General features: G+C 52.2%; 1 protein-coding gene across 1 annotated transcript in view; it reads left to right on the forward strand.

The window, feature by feature from the left end:
• The window catches only part of LOC140410108 (cardiotrophin-like cytokine factor 1), a 23,820-nt gene extending 3,352 nt beyond the window's left edge, over positions 1-20,468 (forward strand). Inside the window, exons 2-3 of the mRNA XM_072498050.1 lie at positions 14,352-14,506; positions 19,775-20,468. Of these exons, the coding sequence (XP_072354151.1) occupies positions 14,352-14,506; positions 19,775-20,260 (641 nt within the window). The 3' untranslated portion in view covers positions 20,261-20,468. The remainder of the gene's footprint in view (positions 1-14,351; positions 14,507-19,774) is intronic.
• Positions 20,469-25,000: the final 4,532 nt, after the last annotated feature.

The following is a 25,000-nucleotide window of genomic DNA, read 5'->3' on the forward strand; positions in this document are numbered from 1 at the left end:
CTCTCTCTCACACACACTCCTGTATCTGGGGAGGTCTCTCTAACCCTCTCTCTCTCTCTAACCCTCTCTCTCTCTCTCTCACACACTCCTGTTTCTGGGAGGTCTCTCTAACCCTCTCCCTCTCTCTCTCTCTCACACACACACGCTCCTGTTTCTGGGAGGTCTCTCTAACCCTCTCCCTCTCTCTCTCTCTCACACACACACACTCCTGTTTCTGGGGAGGTCTCTCTAACCCTCTCTCTCTCTCTCTCTCTCTCACACACACACTCCTGTATCTGGGGAGGTCTCTCTAACCCCTCTCTCTCTCTCTTCTCTCTCTTCTCACACACACACTCCTGTATCTGGGGAGGTCTCTCTAACCCTCTCCCTCTCTCTCTCTCTCACACACTCCTGTATCTGGGGAGGTCTCTCTAACCCTCTCTCTCTCTCTCTCACACACACACTCCTGAATCTGGGGAGGTCTCTCTAACCCTCTCCCTCTCTCTCTCTCTCACACACTCCTGAATCTGGGAGGTCTCTCTAACCCCCTCTCTCTCTCTCACACACACACTCCTGTATCTGGGAGGTCTCTCTAACCCTCTCCCTCTCTCTCTCTCTCTCTCTCACACACTCCTGTATCTGGGAGGTCTCTCTAACCCTCTCTCTCTCTCTCACACACTCCTGTATCTGGGGAGGTCTCTAACCCTCTCTCTCTCTCTCACACACACACTCCTGTATCTGGGGAGGTCTCTCTAACCCTCTCTCGCTCTCTCTCTCACACACACACTCCAGTATCTAGAGAGGTCTCTCTAACCCTCTCTCTACCCTCTCTCTCTCTCTCACACACACGCTGTATCTGGAGAGGTCTCTGCAACCCTCTCTCTCTCTACCCTCTCTCTCTCTCACACACACTCCTGTATCTAGGGAGGTCTCTAACCCTCTCTCTCCTCACTCTTATCTGGAGTCTCTCAACACACACTCTGTATCTGGAGGTCACTCTAACCTCTCTCTCTCTCTCTCTCTCTCTCACACACACTCTGAATCTGGGGAGTCTCTCTACCCTCTCTCTCTCTCTCTCTCACTCACTCTCTCTCCCTTTCTCACTCACTTTCTCACTCCTTCTCCTCCTTTCTCACTCCTCTTCTCACTCCCTTTCTCACTCCCTTTCTCACTCCCTTTCTCACTCCCTTTCTCACCTCCCTTTCTCACTCCCTTTCTCACTCCCTTTCTCACTCCCTTCTCACTCCCTTTCTCACTCCCTTTCTCTCACTCCCTTTCTCACTCCCTTTCTCACCCTTTTCTCACTCCTTTCTCACTCCCTTTCTCATTCCTTTCTCACTCCTTCTCACTCCTTTCTCACTCCTTTCTCACTGCCTTTCTCTCACTGCCTTTCTCACTCCTTCTCCTCCCTTTCTCACTCTCCTTTCTCACTCCCTTCTCACTCCCTTTCTCACGTCTCCTCCGTTCTCACTCCCTTTCTCACTCCCTTTCTCACTCTCTCTCTACTCCCTTTCTCACTCCCTTTCTCACTCCCGTTCTCACTCCCTTTCTCACTCCCTTCTCTCACTCCCTTTCTCACTCCTTTCTCACTCTCTCTCCTTTCTCTCCTCCCTTTCTCACTTCTCAGCCCTTTCTCACTCACTTTCTCACTTTCTCACTCCCTTTCTCGCTCCCTTTCTCTCACTTCTCTCCTTCTCACTTTCTCCTCTCCTCCTTCTCACTCCCTTTCTCACTCCCTTTCTCACCTTTCTCACTCACTTTCTCACTCCTTCTCACTCCCTTTCTCACTCACTTTCTCACTCCCTTTCTCACTCCCTTTCTCACTCCCTTTCTCACCCTTCTCACTCCCTTTCTCACACCCTTTCTCTCTCCTTTCTCACTCCCTTCTCTCTCACTCCCTCACTCCCTCTCTCACTCCCTCTCTCACTCCTTCTCACTCCCTTTCTCACTCCCTTTCTCACTCCCCTTCTCACACACTCTCCTTTCTCATTCCTTTCTCATTCCCTTTCTCACTCCCTTTCTCACTCCCTTTCTCACTCCCTTTCTCACTCCCTTTCTCACTCCCTTTCTCACTCCCTTTCTCACTCCCTTTCTCTCTCCCTTTCTCACTCCCTTTCTCACTCCCTTTCTCACTCCCTTTCTCAATCCCTTTCTCACTCTCCTTCTCACTCCCTTTCTCACTCATTTTCTCACTCCCTTTCTCACTCCCTTTCTCACTCCCTTTCTCAGGCCTATCCTCACTCTCTTTCTCACTCCCTTTCTCACTCCCTTTCTCTCTCACTTTCTCCCTTTCTCACTCCCTTTCTCACTCACTTTCTCACTCACTTACTCACTCCCTTTCTCACTCCCTTTCTCACTCCCTTTCTCACCTCCTTTCTCACCCCCTTTCTCACTCCCTTTCTCACCCCCTTTCTCACTCCCTCTCGCTCCTTTCTCACTCCCTTTCTCACTCCCTTTCTCACTCCTTTTTACCATTTCTCACTCCCTTTCTCACTCCCTTTCTCACTCCCTTTCTCACTCACTTTCTCACTCCCCTTCTCACTCCCTTCTCACACACTTTCTCTCTACCTTTCTCACTCCCTTTCTCACTCCCTTTCTCACTCCCTCTCTCACTCCCTCTCTCACTCCCTCTCTCACTCCCTCTCTCACTCCCTCTCTCACTCCCTCTCTCACTCCCTTCTCTCTCCCTTTCTCACTCCCTTTGTCACTCCCTTTCTCACACACTGTCCCTTTCTCATTCCCTTTCTCATTCCCTTTCTCACTCCCTTTCTCACTCCCTTTCTCACTCCCTTTCTCTCTCCCTTTCTCACTCCCTTTCTCACTCCTTTCTCACTCCTTTCTCACTCCCTTTCTCACTCCCTTTCTCACTCCCTTTCTCACTCCCTTTCTCTCTCCCTTTCTCACTCCCTTTCTCACTCCCTTTCTCACACACTTCTCACTCCCTTTCTCACACACTTTCTCACTCCCTTTCTCACTCACTTTCTGACTCACTTTCTGACTCCCTCTCTCACTCCCTTTCTCACTCCCTATCTCACTCCTTCTCACTCCCTTCTCACTCCCTTTCTCACTCCCTTTCTCATTCTTTCTCACTCCCTTTCTCACTCCCTTTCTCATTCCCTTTCTCACTCACTTTCTCACTTCTCCTTCTCACTCTCACTCCCTTTCTCACTCCCTTTCTCACTCTCTCACTCTCTCCCTTTCTCACTCCCTTTCTCACTCCCTTTCACTCCCTTTCTCACTCCCTTTCTAACTCTCTTTCTCCCTCCCTTTCTCACTCCTTCTCTCCCTTTCTCACTCCCTTTCTCACTCCCTTTCTCACTCCCTTTCTCACTCCCTTACTCACTCCCTTACTCACTCACTTTCTCACTCACTTTCTCACTCACTTTCTCACTCCCTTTCTCATTCTCTCTCTCACTCCCTTTCTCACTCCCTTTCACTCACTCTCTCTCTCTCTCCCTTTCTCACTCCCTTTCTCACTCCCTTTCACACTCCTTTCACACTCCCTTTCTCCCTCCCTTTCTCCCTCCCTTTCTCCTCCCTTTCTCCCTCCCTTTCTCCCTCCCTTTCTCACTCCCTTTCTCACTCCCTTTCTCACTCCCGTTCTCACTCCCTTTCCACTCTCACTCATTTCTCACTCCTTTCTCCTCCCTCTCGCTCCTCTCTCCTCTCTCACTCACTTTCTCACTCCCTTTCTCTTTCCCTTCCTCCCTTTCTCACTCCCTTTCTCACTCCCTTTCTCTCTCCCTTTCTCACTCCCTTTCTCACTCCCTTTCTCACTCCCTTCCTCACTCCGTTTCTCTCTCTCTCACTCCCTTTCTCTCTCCTTTCTCCCTCCCTTTCTCACTCACTTACTCACTTTCTCAGACCTTTCTCACTCACTTTCTCACTCCCTTTCTCACTCCTTCTCACTCCCTTTCTCATTGCCCTTTCTCACTCGCCTTCTCACCCCCTTTCTCACTCCCTCTCTCACTCCCTCTCTCAATCCCTTTCTCACTCCCTTTCTCACTCCCTTTCTCACTCCCTTTCTCACTCCCTTCTCACTCCCTTTCTCAGGCCTATCCTCACTCTCTTTCTCACTCCCTTTCTTCCTCCCTCCCTTCCTCCCTTTCTCACTCCCTTTCTCACACACAGTCTCACTCCCTTTCTTACTCCCTTTCTCACTCCCTTTCTCTCCCTTTCTCACTCCCTTTCTCACTCCCTTTCTCACTCCCTTTCTCACTCCCTTTCTCACTCTCTCTCACTCCCTTTCTCACTCCCTTTCTCACTCTCTCACTCTCTCCCTTTCTCACTCCCTTTCTCACTCCCTTTCTCACTCCCTTTCACATTCCCTTTCTCACTCCCTTTCTCCCTCCCTTTCTCTCTCCCTTTCTCACTCCCTTTCTCACTCCCTTTCTCACTCCCTTTCTCACTCCCTTTCTCACTCCCTTTCTCACTCCGTTTTTCACTCCCTTTCTCACTCAGTTTCTCACTAAGTTTCTCACTCCCTTTCTCACTCCCTTTCTCACTCCCTTACTCACTCCCTCTCTCACTCCCTCTCTCACTCACTTTCTCACCTTTCTCTTTCCCTTCCTCCCTTTCTCACTCCCTTTCTCACTCCCTTTCTCACTCACTTTCTCACTCACTTTCTCACTCCCTTTCTCACTCCCTTTCTCACTCCCTTTCTCACTCAGTTTCTCACTCCCTTTCTCTTTCCCTTCCTCCCTTTCTCACTCCCTTTCTCACTCCCTTTCTCACTCACTTTCTCACTCACTTTCTCACTCACTTTCTCACTCACTTCTCACTCACTTTCTCACTCCCTTTCTCACTCCTACTCACTCCCTTTCTCATTCCCTTTCTCACTCGCTTTCTCACCCCCTTTCTCACTCCCTCTCTCACTCCCTCTCTCACTCCCTCTCTCACTCCCTCTCTCAATCCCTTTCTCACTCCCTTTCTCACTCCCTTCTCACTCCCTTTCTCACTCCCTTTCTCACTCACTTTCTCATGCCTATCCTCACACTCTTTCTCACTCCCTTTCTCCCTCCCTCCCTTCCTCCCTTTCTCACTCCCTTTCTCACACACAGTCTCACTCCCTTTCTCACTCCCTTTCTCACTCCCTTTCTCACTCCCTTTCTCACTCCCTTTCTCTCTCCCTTTCTCACTCCCTTTCTCACTCCCTTTCTCACTCCCTTTCTCACTCCCTTTCTCACTCCCTTTCTCTCTCCCTTTCTCTCTCCCTTTCTCTCTCCCTTTCTCACTCCCTTTCTCACTCCCTTTCTCACTCCCTTTCTCACTCCCTTTCTCACTCCCTTTCTCACTTTCTCACTCCCTTTCTCACACACTTTCTCTCTCCCTTTCTCACTCCCTTTCTCACTCCCTTTCTCACTCACTTTCTCACTCCCTTTCTCACTCCCTTTCTCACTCCCTTTCTCACTCCCTTTCTCACTCCCTTTCTCACTCCCTTTCTCACTCCCTTTCTCACTCCCTTTCTCACTCCATTTCTCACTCCCTTTATCACTCCCTTTATCACTCCCTTTCTCACTCCTTTTCTCACTCCATTTCTCACTCCCTTTCTCACTCCCTTTCTCACTCCCTTTCTCTCTCCCTTTCTCACTCCCTTTCTCACTCCCTTTCTCACACACTTTCTCACTCCCTTTCTCACTCCCTTTCTCACTCCCTTTCTCACTCACTTTCTCACTCACTTTCTCACTCCCTTTCTCACTCCCTTACTCCCTTTCTCTCTCCCTTTCTCTCTCCCTTTCTCACTCCCTTTCTCACTCCCTTTCTCACCCTTTCTCACACACCTTCTCTCTCCCTTTCTCACTCCCTTTCTCACTCCCTTTCTCACTCCCTTTCTCGCTCCCTTTCTCGCTCCCTTTCTCGCTCCCTTTCTCGCTCCCCTTCTCGCTCCCCTTCTCTCTCCCTTTCTCCCTCCCGTTCTCCCTCCCTTTCTCACTCCCTGTCTCATTCCCTTTCTCACTCCCTTTCTCACTCCCTTTCTCTCTCCCTTTCTCACTCCCTTTCTCACTCCCTTTCTCACTCCTTTCCTCACTCCCTTCCTCACTCCCTTCCTCACTCCCTTTCTCACTCCCTTTCTCACTCCCTTTCTCACACCCTTTCTCCCTCCCTTTCTCACACACTTACTCACTTTCTCAGCCCTTTCTCACTCACTTTCTCACTCCCTTTCTCGCTCCCTTACTCGCTCCCTTTCTCGCTCCCCTTCTCACTCCCCTTCTCTCTCCCTTTCTCCCTCCCTTTCTCCCTCCCTTTCTCCCTCCCTTTCTCACTCCCTTTCTCACTCCCTTTCTCACTCCCTTTCTCATTCCCTTTCTCACTCCCTTTCTCTCTCCCTTTCTCTCTCCCTTCCTCACTCCCTTTCTCACTCCCTTTCTCACTCCCTTTCTCACTCCCTTTCTCACTCCCTTTCTCTCTCCCTTTCTCCCTCCCGTTCTCACACACTTACTCACTTTCTCAGCCCTTTCTCACTCCCTTTCTCACTCCCCTTCTCACTCCCTTTCTCACACACTTTCTCTCTACCTTTCTCACTCCCTTTCTCACTCCCTTTCTCACTCCCTCTCTCACTCCCTTTCTCACTCCCTTTCTCACTCCCTCTCTCACTCCCTCTCTCACTCCCCTTCTCACTCCCTTTCTCACACACTTTCTCTCTACCTTTCTCACTCCCTTTCTCACTCCCTTTCTCACTCCCTCTCTCACTCCCTTTCTCACTCCCTTTCTCACTCCCTCTCTCACTCCCTCTCTCACTCCCTCTCTCACTCCCTCTCTCACTCCCTTTCTCTCTCCCTTTCTCACTCCCTTTCTCACTCCTTTTCTCACTCCCTTTCTCACACACTCTCTCTCCTTTTTTCACTCCCTTTCTCACTCCCTTTCTCACACACTTTCTCTATCCCTTTCTCACTCCCTTTCTCACTCCATTTCTCACTCACTTTCTCTCACTTTCTCACTCACTTTCTCACTCCCTTTCTCACTCCTTTCCTCCCTTTCTCTCTCCCTTTCTCCCTTTCTCACTCCCTTTCTCACTCCTTTTCTCACTCCCTTTCTCACTCCCTTTCTCACTCCTTTCCTCCCTTTCTCTCTCCCTTTCTCCCTTTCTCACTCCCTTTCTCACTCCTTTTCTCACTCCCTTTCTCACACACTCTCTCTCCTTTTTTCACTCCCTTTCTCACTCCCTTTCTCACACACTTTCTCTATCCCTTTCTCACTCCCTTTCTCACTCCATTTCTCACTCACTTTCTCTCACTTTCTCACTCACTTTCTCACTCCCTTTCTCACTCCTTTCCTCCCTTTCTCTCTCCCTTTCTCCCTTTCTCTCTCCCTTTCTCTCTCCCTTTCTCACTCCCTTTCTCACTCCCTTTCTCTCTCCCTTCCTCCCTTTCTCACTCCCTTTCTCTCTTCCTTCCTCCCTTTCTCACTCCCTTTCTCACACTCTTTGATGGAAAACCTCAGCTGGTCTCCAGCAGCTTTGGGGACAGAAACCGGGATCAATGCTGGCAAACAAAATATGTGTGCGAAGCCCCGGGGGAATGTGGAGGCGACACTGAGTAATAGGAAGATGAGTCGGACGGCCCGTGGGTATTTTTGTAGCTGGAGGGTTTGTTCCCCAGGGGTCAGAATCGCAGCCCTCGCTTCCCCTGACATAATAATAATAATCGCTTATTGTCACAAGTCGGCTTCAATGAAGTTACTGTGAAAAGCCCCTAGTCGCCACATTTCGCCGCCTGTTCGGGGAGGCTGGTACGGGAATTGAACCCGCCCTGCTGGACTGGTTCTGCATTACAAGCCAGCTGTTTAGCCCACGGTGCTAAACCAGCCCCTGCTCAACCAGATATCGAGTAATGATATGGAGCGAAGTGTGCGGGGGTCAGTTTTGAAGTTTGCGGATGATACAAAACTTGAACATTGCAAACTGTGAGGTAATAGCATCAAACTTCAAAAGATATAAAGGACAGAATAAAATAAGGGGTAAAATTCTTAAGGAGGTGCAGGAGCAGAGGGAGTTTGGTGTAGTGGTGTAGAGATCATTGAAGGGAGCAGAGGAGGCTGGTTTAATCGAGGCGTTCCGGAGGACATTGTTTCTGTGCAGGGGGGGTCGGGGGGGGGGGGGGTCGGGGAGGTAGTATGGCTACGGCACTGAGTCACGCTGCCCGCTGGGAGGGCAGGCGGGGGCGCGACGGGCCGAATGGCTTCCTTCATCCGAAACTACTCAGTGATTCTGCGAACGTCTCGAGTCCGCGCGACCCCCGTTGGGAATCTCCTGGCCTTTCAGACGCCGAGCAGGAGCCCTTTCTCCCGTAGCGTTGCTCTCCGCTGGCAGTCAGGCTGAGGTGGATCGATGACTGATTGACGGTGCGGGAGGGGGGGCGGGGGGGGTCTGGAATGTGGGGTTGAGGTTACAATCCATCGGCCGCTATCTCCTTGACTCATGGGGCCTACCCCTCCGAGCTCGCACATCCCGTCAAGATGTGGATGCCTCCCCTCCAGGGCTGGGCGGGCAGTTCATTACTCCGCTAATCGTGCCCTGTGTGCGGAGTGTCTCACTCAGGCCATATCAGAGGTCAGTTGAGGGTCAACCACACATCTTTGGACACTAATGGACATTTTATCACAGGCAATCCACATAACCATGATTAAATTGCCCCTTAGTGTCCAAAGATGTGCAGGTTAGGTGGATTGGCCGTGTTAAATTGTCCCTTAGTGTCCAAAGATGTACAGGTTAGGTGGATTGGCCGTGTTAAATTGTCCCTTAGTGTCCAAAGATGTACAGGTTAGGTGGATTGGCCGTGTTAAATTGTCCCTTAGTGTCCAAAGATGTGCAGGTTAGGTGGATTGGCCGTGTTAAATTGTCCCTTAGTGTCCAAAGATGTGCAGGTTAGGTGGATTGACCGTGTTAAATTGTCCCTTAGAGTCCAAAGATGTGCAGGTTAGGTGGATTGACCGTGTTAAATTGTCCCTTAGTGTCCAAAGATGTGCAGGTTAGGTGGATTGACCGTGTTAAATTGTCCCTTAGTGTCCAAAGATGTACAGGTTAGGTGGATTGGCCGTGTTAAATTGTCCCTTAGTGTCCAAAGATGTGCAGGTTAGGTGGATTGGCCGTGTTAAATTGTCCCTTAGTGTCCAAAGATGTACAGGTTAGGTGGATTGGCCGTGTTAAATTGTCCCTTAGTGTCCAAAGATGTACAGGTTAGGTGGATTGGCCGTGTTAAATTGTCCCTTAGTGTCCAAAGATGTGCAGGTTAGGTGGATTGGCCGTGTTAAATTGTCCCTTAGTGTCCAAAGATGTACAGGTTAGGTGGATTGGCCGTGTTAAATTGTCCCTTAGTGTCCAAAGATGTGCAGGTTAGGTGGATTGGCCGTGTTTAAATTGTCCCTTAGTGTCCAAAGATGTACAGGTTAGGTGGATTAGCCGTGTTAAATTGTCTCTTAGTGTCCAAAGATGTACAGGTTAGGTGGATTGGCTGTGTTAAATTGTCCCTTAGTGTCCAAAGATATACAGGTTAGGTAGGGTTATCAGCACAGGTATCTTCCAGCGTCGAGGACTCAGGTTCGATCCCGGCTCTGGGTCACTGTCCGTGTGGAGTTTGCACATTCTCCCCGTGTGTGCGTGAGTCTCACCCCCACAAGCCAAAGATGTGCCGGGAAGGTGGATTGGCCACGCTAAATTGCCCCTTCATTGGAAACAAAGAGAATTGGGTACTCTAAATTCATTTTAAAAAGGTTAGGTAAGGTTGAAAGATAGGGCTCGGGACTGGGCCTAGGGAGTGTGCCCCTTTGGGAGGGTCAGTGCAGACTCGATTGGACAAATGGCCTTCTTTTGCACTGTAGGGATTCAATGGACATGGGAAGACACCTTGACACACAGCGAGGGGTTAGGGTGTGGACTGTGTGAGAATGTGGAGGAGGCAGGGTCACACAGCGAGTGGTTAGGGTGTGGAATGGACTGTGTGAGAGTGTGGAGGAGGCAGTGTCACACAGCGAGTGGTTAGGGTGTGGAATGGAGTGTGTGAGAGTGTGGAGGAGGCAGGGTCACACAGCGAGTGGTTAGGGTGTGGAATGGAGTTTGTGAGAGTGTGGAGGAGGCAGGGTCACACAGCGAGTGGTTAGGGTGTGGAATGGAGTGTGTGAGAGTGTGGAGGAGGCAGGGTCACACAGCGAGTGGTTAGGGTGTGGAATGGAGTGTGTGAGAGTGTGGAGGAGGCAGGGTCACACAGCGAGTGGTTAGGGTGTGGAATGGACTGTGTGAGAGTGTGGAGGAGGCAGGGTCACACAGCGAGGGGTTAGGGTGTGGAATGGACTGTGTGAGTGTGGAGGAGGCAGGGTCACACAGGGAGTGGTTAGGGTGTGGAATGGACTGTGTGAGAGTGTGGAGGAGGCAGGGTCACACAGCGAGTGGTTAGGGTGTGGAATGGACTGTGTGAGAGTGTGGAGGAGGCAGGGTCACACAGGGAGTGGTTAGGGTGTGGAATGGACTGTGTGAGAGTGTGGAGGAGGCAGGGTCACACAGCGAGTGGTTAGGGTGTGGAATGGACTGTGTGAGAGTGTGGAGGAGGCAGGGTCACACAGCGAGTGGTTAGGGTGTGGAATGGACTGTGTGAGAGTGTGGAGGAGGCAGGGTCACACAGCGAGGGGTTAGGGTGTGGACTGTGTGAGAGTGTGGAGGAGGAAGGTTCACACAGCGAGTGGTTAGGGTGTGGAATGGAGTGTGTGAGAGTGTGGAGGAGGCAGGGTCACACAGCGAGTGGTTAGGGTGTGGAATGGACTGTGTGAGAGTGTGGAGGAGGCAGGGTCACACAGCGAGTGGTTAGGGTGTGGAATGGACTGTGTGAGAGTGTGGAGGAGGCAGGGTCACACAGCGAGTGGTTAGGGTGTGGAATGGACTGTGTGAGAGTGTGGAGGAGGCAGGGTCACACAGCGAGTGGTTAGGGTGTGGAATGGACTGTGAGAGTGTGGAGGAGGCAGGGTCACACAGCGAGTGGTTAGGGTGTGGACTGTGTGAGAGTGTGGAGGAGGCAGGGTCACACAGCGAGTGGTTAGGGTATGGAATAGACTGTGTGAGAGTGTGGAGGAGGCAGGGTCACACAGCGAGTGGTTAGGGGGTGGACTGTGTGAGAGTGTGGAGGAGGCAGGGTCACACAGCGAGTGGTTAGGGTGTGGAATGGACTGTGTGAGAGTGTGGAGGAGGCAGGGTCACACAGCGAGTGGTTAGGGGGTGGACTGTGTGAGAGTGTGGAGGAGGCAGGGTCACACAGCGAGTGGTTAGGGTGTGGAATGGACTGTGTGAGAGTGTGGAGGAGGCAGGGTCACACAGCGAGTGGTTAGGGTGTGGAATGGACTGTGTGAGAGTGTGGAGGAGGCAGGGTCACACAGCGAGTGGTTAGGGTGTGGAATGGACTGTGTGAGAGTGTGGAGGAGGCAGGGTCACACAGCGAGTGGTTAGGGTGTGGAATGGACTGTGTGAGAGTGTGGAGGAGGCAGGGTCACACAGCGAGTGGTTAGGGTGTGGAATGGACTGTGTGAGAGTGTGGAGGAGGCAGGGTCACACAGCGAGTGGTTAGGGTGTGGAATGGACTGTGTGAGAGTGTGGAGGAGGCAGGGTCACACAGCGAGTGGTTAGGGTGTGGAATGAACTGTGTGAGGGTGTGGAGGAGGCAGGGTCACACAGCGAGTGGTTAGGGTGTGGAATGGACTGTGTGAGAGTGTGGAGGAGGCAGGGTCACACAGCGAGTGGTTAGGGTGTGGAATGGACTGTGTGAGAGTGTGGAGGAGGCAGGGTCACACAGCGAGTGGTTAGGGTGTGGAATGGACTGTGTGAGAGTGTGGAGGAGGCAGGGTCACACAGCGAGTGGTTAGGGTGTGGAATGGACTGTGTGAGAGTGTGGAGGAGGCAGGGTCACACAGCGAGGGGTTAGGGTGTGGAATGGACTGTGTGAGAGTGTGGAGGAGGCAGGGTCACACAGCGAGTGGTTAGGGAGTGGAATGGACTGTGTGAGAGTGTGGAGGAGGCAGGGTCACACAGCGAGTGGTTAGGGTGTGGAATGGACTGTGTGAGAGTGTGGAGGAGGCAGGGTCACACAGCGAGTGGTTAGGGTGTGGAATGGACTGTGTGAGAGTGTGGAGGAGGCAGGGTCACACAGCGAGTGGTTAGGGTGTGGAATGGACTGTGTGAGAGTGTGGAGGAGGCAGGGTCACACAGCGAGTGGTTAGGGTGTGGAATGGACTGAGTGAGAGTGTGGAGGAGGCAGGGTCACACAGCGAGGGGTTAGGGTGTGGAATGGACTGTGTGAGAGTGTGGAGGAGGCAGGGTCACACAGCGAGTGGTTAGGGTGTGGAATGGACTGAGTGAGAGTGTGGAGGAGGCAGGGTCACACAGCGAGGGGTTAGGGTGTGGAATGGACTGTGTGAGAGTGTGGAGGAGGCAGGGTCACACAGCGAGGGGTTAGGGTGTGGAATGGACTGAGTGAGAGTGTGGAGGAGGCAGCGCCAATCAATGCTTTCCTAAGGCGATTGGATCATTATCTTCGCGACTGTCTACGAAGCCCTCCTTTCCATCAGTGAGCGGGAATGGGCCCTCCGCATCACTCTGAGCCTCGTGGTCACACCGACGTGACATCAGCCACGGAAAACCTCCAAAACCCGTATACTCCCACGTGGAACAGGATTCGCACTACTGAGAGTGATATAGCCCGCCGTGCCTTGATTTGAGGCATTTGTGTTGTGATATCTGTGTAAAGGAGGATCTGCTGATGAACGGCTAGCCAGGATAAAAACTAGAATGAGCTGTAGACATTTTTCAGAGCTGTTTTCTGGTTTAATTAGCAACATGTGACATGAAGTCGGTTCAGTTGTCCTCTGCTGGCAACAATAGCTATTGAATCTTTGTAGTAACTCTGTCTGCTGGGGTGTCCTGCCCTATATCTTTAAATATACCAAACCTACATTACCCGGCTGGTAAGTTTGCTTTCGGAAAGCTTTTGAATCAATTATTTTTGATTCATCTTCCCTTTCAGTTATTAAGTCACATAGTTTTCTTGCTAATCGAGGTGCTAACCAGCTACACTCCCTCACTCTCTCTCTCTCTCTTCCCCCCTCCCACTCCACCCCTCCCCTGTGCCCTGCCACATTCTCAATTCCTCTCTCACTCACATTCGCACAGTTACCCACACACAAAGCCCCCCTTGGCCCCTCACTCTCATTTTTACACACACCCACTTCCTCTCTCAATCTAACTTCCACACACACTCCCACAAACTCACCCTGACTATCTCTCCCTCTCTGTCTGACTCTCTATCTATATCTCTGTCTCTCTCTCTCTGTCTCTCTCTCTCTGTCTCACTCTCTCTCTCTCTCCCTCTGTCTCGCTCTCTCTCTTCTCTATGTTTCTCTCTATCACTGTCTGTCTCTCTATCTCTCTCTCTGTCTGTCTGACTGTCTCTCTCTGTCTCTCTCTCTCCTCTCTCTCTCTCTGTCTGTTTCTCTCTCTCCTCTCTCTCGCTCCTTTCTCCTCTCTCTCTCTCGTCTCTCCATGTCTGTCTCTGTCTCTCTCTCTCTCTGTCTCTCTCTCTCTCTCTGTCTGTCTCTCTGTCTCTGTCTCTGTGTCTGTCTCTCTCTCTCTCTCTGTCTCTGTCTCTGTCTCTCTCTCTGTCTCTCTCTTTGTCTCTGCCTCTATCTCTGTCTCTGCCCCTATCTCTCTGTCTCCATCTGTTTCTCTCTCTCTCTGTCTCCATCTCTCGTCTCCATCTCTCTCTCTCTCTCTCTGTCTCTCTCTCTCCTCTCTCTCTCTCTGTCTGTTTCTCTCTCTCCTCTCTCCATGTCTGTCTCTCTCTCTCTATGTCTCTCTCTCTGTCTCTGTGTCTGTCTCTGTCTCTCTCTTTGTCTCTGCCTCTATCTCTGTCTCTGCCTCTATCTCTCTGTCTCCATCTGTTTCTCTCTCTCTCTCTGTCCATCTCTCCCTCTCTCTCTGTCTCTCTCTCGCTCTCTCTCTCTGTCTCCATCTCTCGTCTCCATCTCTCTGTCTGCCTGTCTCCCTCTCTCTCTGTTTCTCTGCCTCTCTCTCTATCTGTCTCTCCCTCTCTGTCTCCATCTCTCCCTCTCTGTCTCTCTCTCTTTCTCTGCCTCTCTCTCTCTTTCTTCTCCTTTAAGAATCCCCTTAAACCTCCCATTGACTTCACCGCGTGTTGCGTCGCTGCCCGTCGTCTCGGTGTGAGTCTTTTTAACACATTGTTCTTCAAGGTTTCGGCCAAGGTTTGTACCCTGGTCGGCACGGGCGTGGAGGGCCGAAGGGCCTGTCCCAGTGCTGGATTGTTCTGTGTTCTTTGCTAACGGTCCCCGTCCTCTCGCGCCCGTCCTTCTCGAGCTCACTCCCTGTTCCTTTTACTTCCCAGGGATTTTCTCCGTGTTCCTCGTCTCCCTGCTCCTCACCGTCCGGGATGCTCGGGCGCTCCGCCTCCGTGAAGGCACCGTCGGCATTTCTATCCAGAAGACGTACGAGTTAACCAAGTATCTGGAGAGGCAGCTGCACACCCTCACCATCAACTATGTAAGGAGCTGGTCCTCGGGATCTCGCTGACCTTTCACTGACCCCTGGCCGACCTCCTCATTGACCCCTGGCTGCCCCTTCACCTTCACCATCCCTGACGCCTCCTTTTGGGAGCCTCGCTGATGCTTCACTTGACCTCCTCGTGGACCCCGTTCTCTGAGTGTCTCTCAAACTCACTCACTCGTGGGGTTGAGGTTCCGGTAGGCAGTTGCCGCTGGGCGGTTAGGGTTTAGTAACTAGAATGGCGAAGCGGGAAATGGCTAATTAATTAACCTTGCACGGGTGGGGCCGCCAGGAAAGAGTGATCATAAAATGGTTCGATTGCACCTGGAATTTGAGAGTGATTTTGTTAAGTCCGACACCAGGGCCTTAAGTCCAAACAAGGCAGGCTACGTCGGTACAATAGGCGAGATGGCGAAGGATGGTTGACGTTAAAGGGGCAACATGAATATCAGTTGTTGTTGTGTGATAAAGGTGAACAAGTCTTTGTGATGTACTTGGGTTTCCAAAGGACATTCAGTAAGGGCCGCACGGTAGCATTGTGGATAGCACAATTGCTTCACAGCTCCAGGGGCCCAGGTTCGATTCCCGGCTTGGGACATTGTTGGCACATCCTCCCCGTGTGTGCGTGGGTTTCCTCCGGGTGCTCCGGATTCCTCCCACAGTCCAAAGATGTGCAGGTTGGGTGGATTGGCCGTGATAAATTGCCCTTAGTGTCCAAAATTGCCCTTAGTGTTGGGTGGGGTTACTGGGTTATGGGGGTGGAGGTGTTGACCTTGGGTAGGGTGCTCTTTCCAAGAGCCGGTGCAGACTCGATGGGCCGAATGGCCTCCTGCACTGTAAATTCTATGATAATCTATGAATAAAATTTGGCAGAAACGGTTACGACACAAGATAGGAGGTTATGGTGCCGGGGGTAATATGTTCGCATGGATGGTAGACAACTAACTGAAAATGGTGTCTGGAGGTACAGTTTCTTTTTGGGCTGGTGAACAGTAAGTATGCTTTGTCACAGTGCTCAGGACCCTGCCCCGTTATTCACGGTCTATATTACTGACCAGACTGAAGAGACGACATGTACGGGAGCCAAATTTGCAGTTGGTACAAAGACAGGTCAGAGAGCAAGTTCTGTGGAGGATACAAAGGGTCTGTCTAGGGACATGAGCCTGTTAGAAATCTACAGGGCAGACAGACCATTCGGCCCATCGGGAAGGTACTAACCCTCCGAAAGAGCACCCAAGCTAGGCCCATTCCCCACAACCTCAAGCACCGACCACTGCCAATCCACCTAACCTGCACATCTTTGGACACTAAGGGACAATTTAACACGGCCAATCCACCTAACCTGTACATCTTTGGACACTAAGGGACAATTTAGCATGGCCAATCCACCCAACCTCCACATCTTTGGACACTAAGGGACAATTTAACACGGCCAATCCACCTAACCTGCACATCTTTGGACACTAAGGGACAATTTAACACAGCCAATCCACCTAACCTGCACATCTTTGGACACTAAGGGACAATTTAACACGGCCAATCCACCTAACCTCCACATCTTTGGACACTAAGGGACAATTTAGCATGGCCAATCCACCCAACCTCCACATCTTTGGACACTAAGGGACAATTTAACACAGCCAATCCACCCAACCTGAACATCTTTGGACACTAAGGGACAATTTAACACGGCCAATCCACCCAAGCTGCACATCTTTGGACACTAAGGGACAATTTAACACGGCCAATCCACCCAACCTGTACATCTTTGGACACTAAGGGACAATTTAACACGGCCAATCCACCTAACCTGCACATCTTTGGACACTAAGGGACAATTTAACACGGCCAATCCACCTAACCTCCACATCTTTGGACACTAAGGGACAATTTAACATGGCCAATCCACCTAACCTCCACATCTTTGGACACTAAGGGACAATTTAGCATGGCCAATCCACCCAACCTCCACATCTTTGGACACTAAGGGACAATTTAACACGGCCAATCCACCTAACCTGCACATCTTTGGACACTAAGGGACAATTTAACACAGCCAATCCACCTAACCTGCACATCTTTGGACACTAAGGGACAATTTAACACGGCCAATCCACCTAACCTCCACATCTTTGGACACTAAGGGACAATTTAGCATGGCCAATCCACCCAACCTCCACATCTTTGGACACTAAGGGACAATTTAACACAGCCAATCCACCCAACCTGAACATCTTTGGACACTAAGGGACAATTTAACACGTCCAATCCACCCAACCTCCACATCTTTGGACACTGAGGGACAATTTAACACGGCCAATCCACCTAACCTCCACATCTTTGGACACTAAGGGACAATTTAACACGGCCAATCCACCCAACCTGCACATCTTTGGACACTAAGGGACAATTTAACATGGCCAATCCATCTAACCTGTACATCTTTGGACACTAAGGGACAACTTAACACGGCCAATCCACCTAACCTGCACACCTTTGGCCACTAAGGGACAATTTAACACGGCCAATCCACCTAACCTGTACATCTTTGGACACGAAGGGACAACTTAACACAGTCAATCCACCTAACCTGCACATCTTTGGACACTAAGGGACAATTTAACACGGCCAATCCACCTAACCTGTACATCTTTGGACACTAAGGGACAACTTAACACGGTCAATCCACCTAACCTGCACATTTTTGGACACTAAGGGACAATTTAACACGACCAATCCACCTAACCTGCACATCTTTGGACACTAAGGGACAATTTTACATGGCCAATCCACCTAACCTGCACATCTTTGGACACTAAGGGACCATTTAACACGGCCAATCCACCTAACCTGCACATCTTTGGACACTAAGGGACAATTTAACACGGCCAATCCACCTAACCTGCACATCTTTAGACACTAAGGGACAATTTTACATGGCCAATCCACCTAACCTGCACATCTTTGGACACTAAGGGACAATTTTACATGGCCAATCCACCTAACCTGTACATCTTTGGACACTAAGGGACAATTTAACACGGCCAATCCACCTAACCTGCACATCTTTGGACACTAAGGGACAATTTTACATGGCCAATCCACCTAACCTGTACATCTTTGGACACTAAGGGACAATTTAACACGGCCAATCCACCTAACCTGCACATCTTTGGACACTAAGGGACAATTTAACACGACCAATCCACCTAACCTGTACATCTTTGGACACTAAGGGACGACTTAACACGGCCAATCCACCTCACCTGTACATCTTTGGACACTAAGGGACAACTTAACACGGCCAATCCACCTAACCTGCACATCTTTGGACACTAAGGGACAATTTAACACGGCCAATCCACCTAATCTGCACATCTTTGGACACTAAGGGACAATTTAACACAGCCAATCCACCTAACCTGTACATCTTTGGACACTAAGGGACAATTTAACACGGCCAATCCACCTAACCTGTACATCTTTGGACACTAAGGGACAATTTAACACGGCCAATCCACCTAACCTGCACATCTTTGGACACTAAGGGACAATTTAACACGGCCAATCCACCTAACCTGTACATCTTTGGACACTAAGGGACAATTTAACACGGCCAATCCACCTAACCTGCACATCTTTGGACACTAAGGGACAATTTAACAAGGCCAATCCACCTAACCTGTATATCTTTGGACACTAAGGGATAATTTAACACGGCCAATCCACCTAACCTGCACATCTTTGGACACTAAGGGACAATTTAACACGGCCAATCCACCTAACCTGCACATCTTTGGACACTAAGGGACAATTGAACACGGCCAATCCACCTAACCTGTAAATCTTTGGACAGTGGAGCGGAACCTAGAACGAGGAAGGGGGGCTCAGTTTCAGGGTAAGCGGGTCTCCCGTTGAGGACGGAGATGAGGAGGAATTTCTGCTCTGAGTGGGTGAGGAAACCTAGGAATCCTCTCCCCCAGGGAGCAGGTGGGGGGAGGGGGGGGGGCGGGGGGGCTCACTGGATACATTCTAGGCCCCAGTAAGACAGAGTTTAAATCGAGGAGGGGACGAGGGTTGTGGGGGAGGGGGAGGGGCTGGAAAGTGGGGGTCAAGGACACGATTAGATCAGCTGTGATCACATTGAATGGGTTAGCAGGATCGAGAGGACGAGTGGACTCTTCCTGTTCCTGGTGCCTAGGTTTTGAAGGAATTATAAGCAAAGTGGCAGAAAGATAAAAGAGGTACGTTGTAAAGTCTAACACTTACATGAAAAAAACCTTCCTGAAAATACTGGGAAACCAAGGATCCAGCCGGAATGAGGAACTTGTAAAATCAGTGGAATGAGTCCTGGAGATTTTAGTGAGGTTCTAAGTGACAATAAACCCCGCTGGACCAACACTCCAAACCTGGGATTTCCGGAAAAGGGGACTGTAGAAATGGTGCATGCACTGTTATTAATTTTCTCGTATTCCTGACCCTAAAACAACCCCTTATGGAAGAGAACGTAACCCACGGTTGGACAAAGAATGAAGATTATTTGGGATTGGGTTTGAGGTTGAGGGGGTTGGTGGTTTGAGGGGAGTTTGAAGTTTGGAGGATTGAGGTTTTAGGGACGTTTTGAGGCCTGAGGGAGTTTGAGGCTTGAGGGACTTTGAGGATTGAGGGAGTTTGAGGATTGAGGGAGTTTGAGGGTTGTGGGAGTCTGAGGATTGAGGGAGTTTGAGGATTGAGGGAGTTTGAGGATTGAGGGAGTTTGAGGATTGAGGGAGTTTGAGGATTGAGGGAGTTTGAGGATTGAGGGAGTTTGAGGATTGAGGGAGTTTGAGGGAGTTTCAGGATTGAGGGAGTTTCAGGATTGAGGGAGTTTTGAGGTTTGAGGGAGTTTTGAGGTTTCCTCTGCATTCGTCAGCATGCCCCCCCCCCATACCCCCCAATCCCCTCACCCACCATCCACTCCGCCCCCCCCCCCGCCCCCCTCCACTCCCCCGATCCCCTCCACCCCCCCGGTCCCTGCCCCCATACCCATCACCCCGATCCCCTCTGCCCCCCAATCCCCTTCCCCACCCCCAATCCCCTTCCCCACCAATACCCTCCACCATCCCCTCCAATCCCCTCCGCACGCCCCCATCCCCTCCGCCCCCCGATCTTCTCCACCCCCCCTTCCTCCCCATCCCCTCCTCCCCGATCCCCTCCCCCTCCCCCCCCCCCCCCTCCAAACTGCTCTGACACCCCTCTTGACCTGCTGTGTTTCCCCCCCTCCAGATGGACTACCTGGGTCCCCCCTTCGACAACCCTGACTTCGACCCGCCGCGGCTGAACCGCACAGAGGGCATCCCCAGCGCCACGTTGGAGGTCAGCGTTTGGCGTAACCTGGACGACCAGCTGCGGCTGATGGAGAACCTTCGGGCCTACGGCCTTCTTCTGCGGTGCTTGGGAGACGTGAACCGGGACCTGGCCAGCCCCGCCCTGCGCCGCACCTTCCAGCACTTCTGCACCAGCATCCAGGGCCTCACCATCAGCATCTCGGGCCTGGTCACCTCCCTGGGGTACCCTGAGCCCCCTACTCTGCCCCCACCACCTGGGGCCCGCGGGCTGGTGCCTGCCCCCAGCGACTTCCTCCGCAAGTTGGACCACTTCTGGCTGATGAGGGAGCTGGAGGGCTGGCTCCTCAGGACAGCCAAGGACTTCAACCGGCTGAAAAAGCGTCTCGGGGGCCTGATGGCTCGGTTGGACTATCGGGGGTTGTGAATCTAGGCCTCCCCCTCCTCCCCGCCCTCCAATGGGGAGGGCCCTCACGCACTCAAACTTCGCACGCTCGCTCACTCACTCACACGACGGAAACATTCCCAGTTCATCTTCCAACCACCCAGCCGAACCTCCGTCGTCACGGCAACCTGGACTTGACTCAGCAAGCGTCCCGTTTGACCACCGTCTACCCACGATCCTCCTCACCTCACCCCCCCCAAAAACACCCCCTCCCCCCCCCCCCCCGCCCGTGCTCACATTACCGGAGGGGGCGCGGGGGGGGGGGGGGGGTCACTCTCTGACCTCCCAGTGTTGGGGTGGGTTGACAAGAGAGGGTGATGTCCAGGCCGTGTTTTCAAGATGGCTGACAATGCGGTGGCGGATGGGTGGTGTGTGTTGGGGGATGGGGCAGGAACAGGAGTGGGGGAGAAGGACAGGAGGGAGGGAGGGTGGATATGAGGGAACATTGCTCAGAGTCACGTCCATTTTTTTTTTGTGCAGGACGGACGGACAAATAAATGGAATCCCAGAGTAGGCCCAAACTAGGCCAGGAGCCTGTCACCATGGCGCCAGGGGTCAGAGGACGATCACTTTCCTGCTCCTGATCACTGTCCAGTGATCCCTGGGTTAGAGAGAGAGGGGAAATCAGCCAGGGTTCCTGCTCCTGATCACTGTCCAGTGATCCCTGGGTTAGAGAGAGAGGGGAAATCAGCCAGGGTTCCTGCTCCTGATCACTGTCCAGTGATCCCTGGGTTAGAGAGAGAGGGGGGAAATCAGCCAGGGTTCCTGCTCCTGATCACTGTCCAGTGATCCCTGGGTTAGAGAGAGAGAGGGGAAATCAGCCAGGGTTCCTGCTCCTGATCACTGTCCAGTGATCCCTGGGTTAGAGAGAGAGAGGGGAAATCAGCCAGGGTTCCTGCTACTGATCACTGTCCTGTGATCCCTGGGTTAGAGAGAGGGGAAATCAGCCAGGGTTCCTGCTCCTGATCACTGTCGAGTGATCCCTGGGTTAGAGAGAGAGGGGAAATCAGCCAGGGTTCCTGCTCCTGATCACTGTCCTGTGATCCCTGGGTTAGAGAGAGGGGAAATCAGCCAGGGTTCCTGCTCCTGATCACTGTCCAGTGATCCCTGGGCTAGAGAGAGAGAGGGGGGAAATCAGCCAGGGTTCCTGTTCCTGATCACTGTCCAGTGATCCCTGGGTTAGAGAGAGAGAGAGGGGAAATCAGCCAGGGTTCCTGCTCCTGATCACTGTCCAGTGATCCCTGGGCTAGAGAGAGAGAGGGGAAATCAGCCAGGGTTCCTGCTCCTGATCACTGTCCAGTGATCACTGGGTTAGATAGAGAGGGGAAATCAGCCAGGGTTCCTGCTCCTGATCACCGTCCAGTGATCCCTGGGTTAGAGAGAGAGGGGAAATCAGCCAGGGTTCCTGCTCCTGATCACTGTCCAGTGATCCCTGGGTTAGAGAGAGAGGGGGGAAATCAGCCTGGGTTCCTGCTCCTGATCACTGCCCAGTGATCCCTGGGTTAGAGAGAGAGGGGAAATCAGCCAGGGTTCCTGCTCCTGATCACTGTCCAGTGATCCCTGGGTTGGAGAGAGAGGGGAAATCAGCCAGGGTTCCTGCTCCTGATCACTGTCCAGTGATCCCTGGGTTAGAGAGAGAGAGGGGAAATCAGCCAGGGTTCCTGCTCCTGATCACTGTCCAGTGATCCCTGGGTTAGAGAGAGAGAGGGGAAATCAGCCAGGGTTCCTGCTCCTGATCACTGTCCAGTGATCCCTGGGTTAGAGAGAGGGGGGAAATTAGCCAGGATTCCTGCTCCTGATCACTGTCCAGTGATCCCTGGGTTAGAGAGAGAGGGGGGAAATCAGCCAGGGTTCCTGCTCCTGATCACTGTCCAGTGATCCCTGGGTTAGAGAGAGAGAGGGGAAATCAGCCAGGGTTCTTGCTCCTGATCACTGTCCAGTGATCCCTGGGTTAGAGAGAGAGGGGAAATCAGCCAGGGTTCCTGCTCCTGATCACTGTCCAGTGATCCCTGGGTTAGAGAGAGAGGAAATCAGCCAGGGTTCCTGCTCCTGATCACTGTCCAGTGATCCCTGGGTTAGAGAGAGAGGGGAAATCAGCCAGGGTTCCTGCTCCCGATCACTGCCCAGTGATCCCTGGGTTAGAGAGAGAGGGGGGAAATTAGCCAGGATCCCTGCTCCTGATCACTGTCCAGTGATCCCTGGGTTAGAGAGAGAGGGGAAATCAGCCAGGGTTCCTGCTCCTGATCACTGTCCAGTGACCCCTGGGTTAGAGAGAGAGGGGGGAAATCAGCCAGGGTTCCTGCTCCTGATCACTGTCCAGTGATCCCTGGGTTAGAGAGAGAGGGGAAATCAGCCAGGGTTCCTGCTCCTGATCACTGTCCAGTGACCCCTGGGTTAGAGAGAGAGGGGGGAAATCAGCCAGGGTTCCTGCTCCTGATCACTGTCCAGTGATCCCTGGGTTGGAGAGAGAGGGGAAATCAGCCAGGGTTCCTGCTCCTGATCACTGTCCAGTGATCCCTGGGTTAGAGAGAGAGAGGGGAAATCAGCCAGGGTTCCTGCTCCTGATCACTGTCCAGTGATCCCTGGGTTGGAGAGAGAGGGGAAATCAGCCAGGGTTCCTGCTCCTGATCACTGCCCAGTGATCCCTGGGTTAGAGAGAGATGGGGGAATTCAGCCAGGGTTCCTGCTCCTGATCACTGTCCAGTGATCCCTGGGTTAGAGAGAGAGGGGAAATCAGCCAGGGTTCCTGCTCCTGATCACTGTCCAGTGATCCCTGGGTTAGAGAGAGAGGGGAAATCAGCCAAGGTTCCTGCTCCTGATCACTGTCCTGTGATCCCTGGGTTAGAGAGAGAGGGGAAATCAGCCAGGGTTCCTGCTCCTGATCACTGTCCAGTGGTCCCTGGGTTAGAGAGAGAGAGGAAATCAGCCAGGGTTCCTGCTCCTGATCACTGTCCAGTGATCCCTGGGTTAGAGAGAGAGGGGAAATCAGCCAGGGTTCCTGCTCCTGATCACTGTCCAGTGATCCCTGGGTTAGAGATAGAGGGGGAAATCAGCCAGGGTTCCTGCTCCTGATCACTGTCCAGTGATCCCTGTGTTGAGAGAGAGAGGGGAAATCAGCCAGGGTTCCTGCTCCTGATCACTGTCCAGTGATCCCTGGGTTAGAGAGAGAGAGGGGAAATCAGCCAGGGTTCCTGCTCCTGATCACTGTCCAGTGATCCCTGGGTTAGAGAGAGAGAGGAAATCAGCCAGGGTTCCTGCTCCTGATCACTGTCCAGTGATCCCTGGGTTAGAGAGAGAGAGGAAATCAGCCAGGGTTCCTGCTCCTGATCACTGTCCAGTGATCCCTGGGTTAGAGAGAGAGAGGGGAAATCAGCCAGGGTTCCTGCTCCTGATCACTGTCCAGTGATCCCTGGGTTAGAGAGAGGGGGGAAATCAGCCAGGGTTCCTGCTCCTGATCACTGTCCAGTGATCCCTGGATTAGAGAGAGGGGAAATCAACCAGGGTTCCTGCTCCTGATCACTGTCCAGTGATCCCTGGGTTAGAGAGCGAGAGAGGAAATCAGCCAAGGTTCCTGCTCCTGATCACTGTCCAGTGATCCCTGGGTTAGAGAGAGGGGGGAAATCAGCCAGGGTTCCTGCTCCTGATCACTGTCTAGTGATCCCTGGGTTAGAGAGAGAGGGGAAATCAGCCAGGGTTCCTGCTCCTGATCACTGTCCAGTGATCCCTGGGTTAGAGAGAGAGGGGAAATCAGCCAGGGTTCCTGCTCCTGATCACTGTCCAGTGATCCCCGGGTTAGAGAGAGAGGGGAAATCAGCGAGGGTTCCTGCTCCTGATCACTGTCCAGTGATCCCTGGGTTAGAGAGAGGGGAAATCAGCCAGGGTTCCTGCTCCTGATCACTGTCCAGTGATCCCTGGGTTAGAGAGAGAGGGGAAATCAGCCAGGGTTCCTGCTCCTGATCACTGTCCAGTGATCCCTGGGTTAGAGAGAGGGGAAATCAGCCAGGGTTCCTGCTCCTGATCACTGTCCAGTGATCCCTGGGTTAGAGCGAGAGAGGAAATCAGCCAGGGTTCCTGCTGCTGATCACTGTCCAGTGATCCCTGGGTTAGAGAGAGAGGGGAAATCAGCCAGGGTTCCTGCTCCTGATCACTGTCCAGTGATCCCTGGGTTAGAGAGAGAGAGGGGAAATCAGCCAGGGTCCCTGCTCCTGATCACTGTCCAGTGATCCCTGGGTTAGAGAGAGAGGGGAAATCAGCCAGGGTTCCTGCTCCTGATCACTGTCCAGTGATCCCTGGGTTAGAGAGAGAGACGGGAAATCAGCCAGGGTTCCAGCTCCTGATCACTGTCCAGTGATCCCTGGGTTAGAGAGAGAGGGGGGAAATCAGCCAGGGTTCCTGCTCCTGATCACTGTCCAGTGATCCCTGGGTTAGAGAGAGAGGGGAAATCAGCCAGGGTTCCTGCTCCTGATCACTGTCCAGTGATCCCTGGGTTAGAGAGAGAGAGGGGAAATCAGCCAGGGTTCCTGCTCCTGATCACTGTCCAGTGATCCCTGGGTTAGAGGGAGGCGGTTGATGATTTATTTGGTTGCCACTGACATGGGAAGATGAGACACAACACTCTGAAACTCTTCAACAATGTCACTGCCCTATAATTAATATTTATTTATTCAAAATGTTATTTAATTTATTTATTGAAAAGAAATCTTCTACTGTGTCCTCATCAAT

This window comes from Scyliorhinus torazame, chromosome 4 (assembly GCF_047496885.1).
Source record: "Scyliorhinus torazame isolate Kashiwa2021f chromosome 4, sScyTor2.1, whole genome shotgun sequence".
Taxonomy (NCBI): domain Eukaryota; kingdom Metazoa; phylum Chordata; class Chondrichthyes; order Carcharhiniformes; family Scyliorhinidae; genus Scyliorhinus; species Scyliorhinus torazame.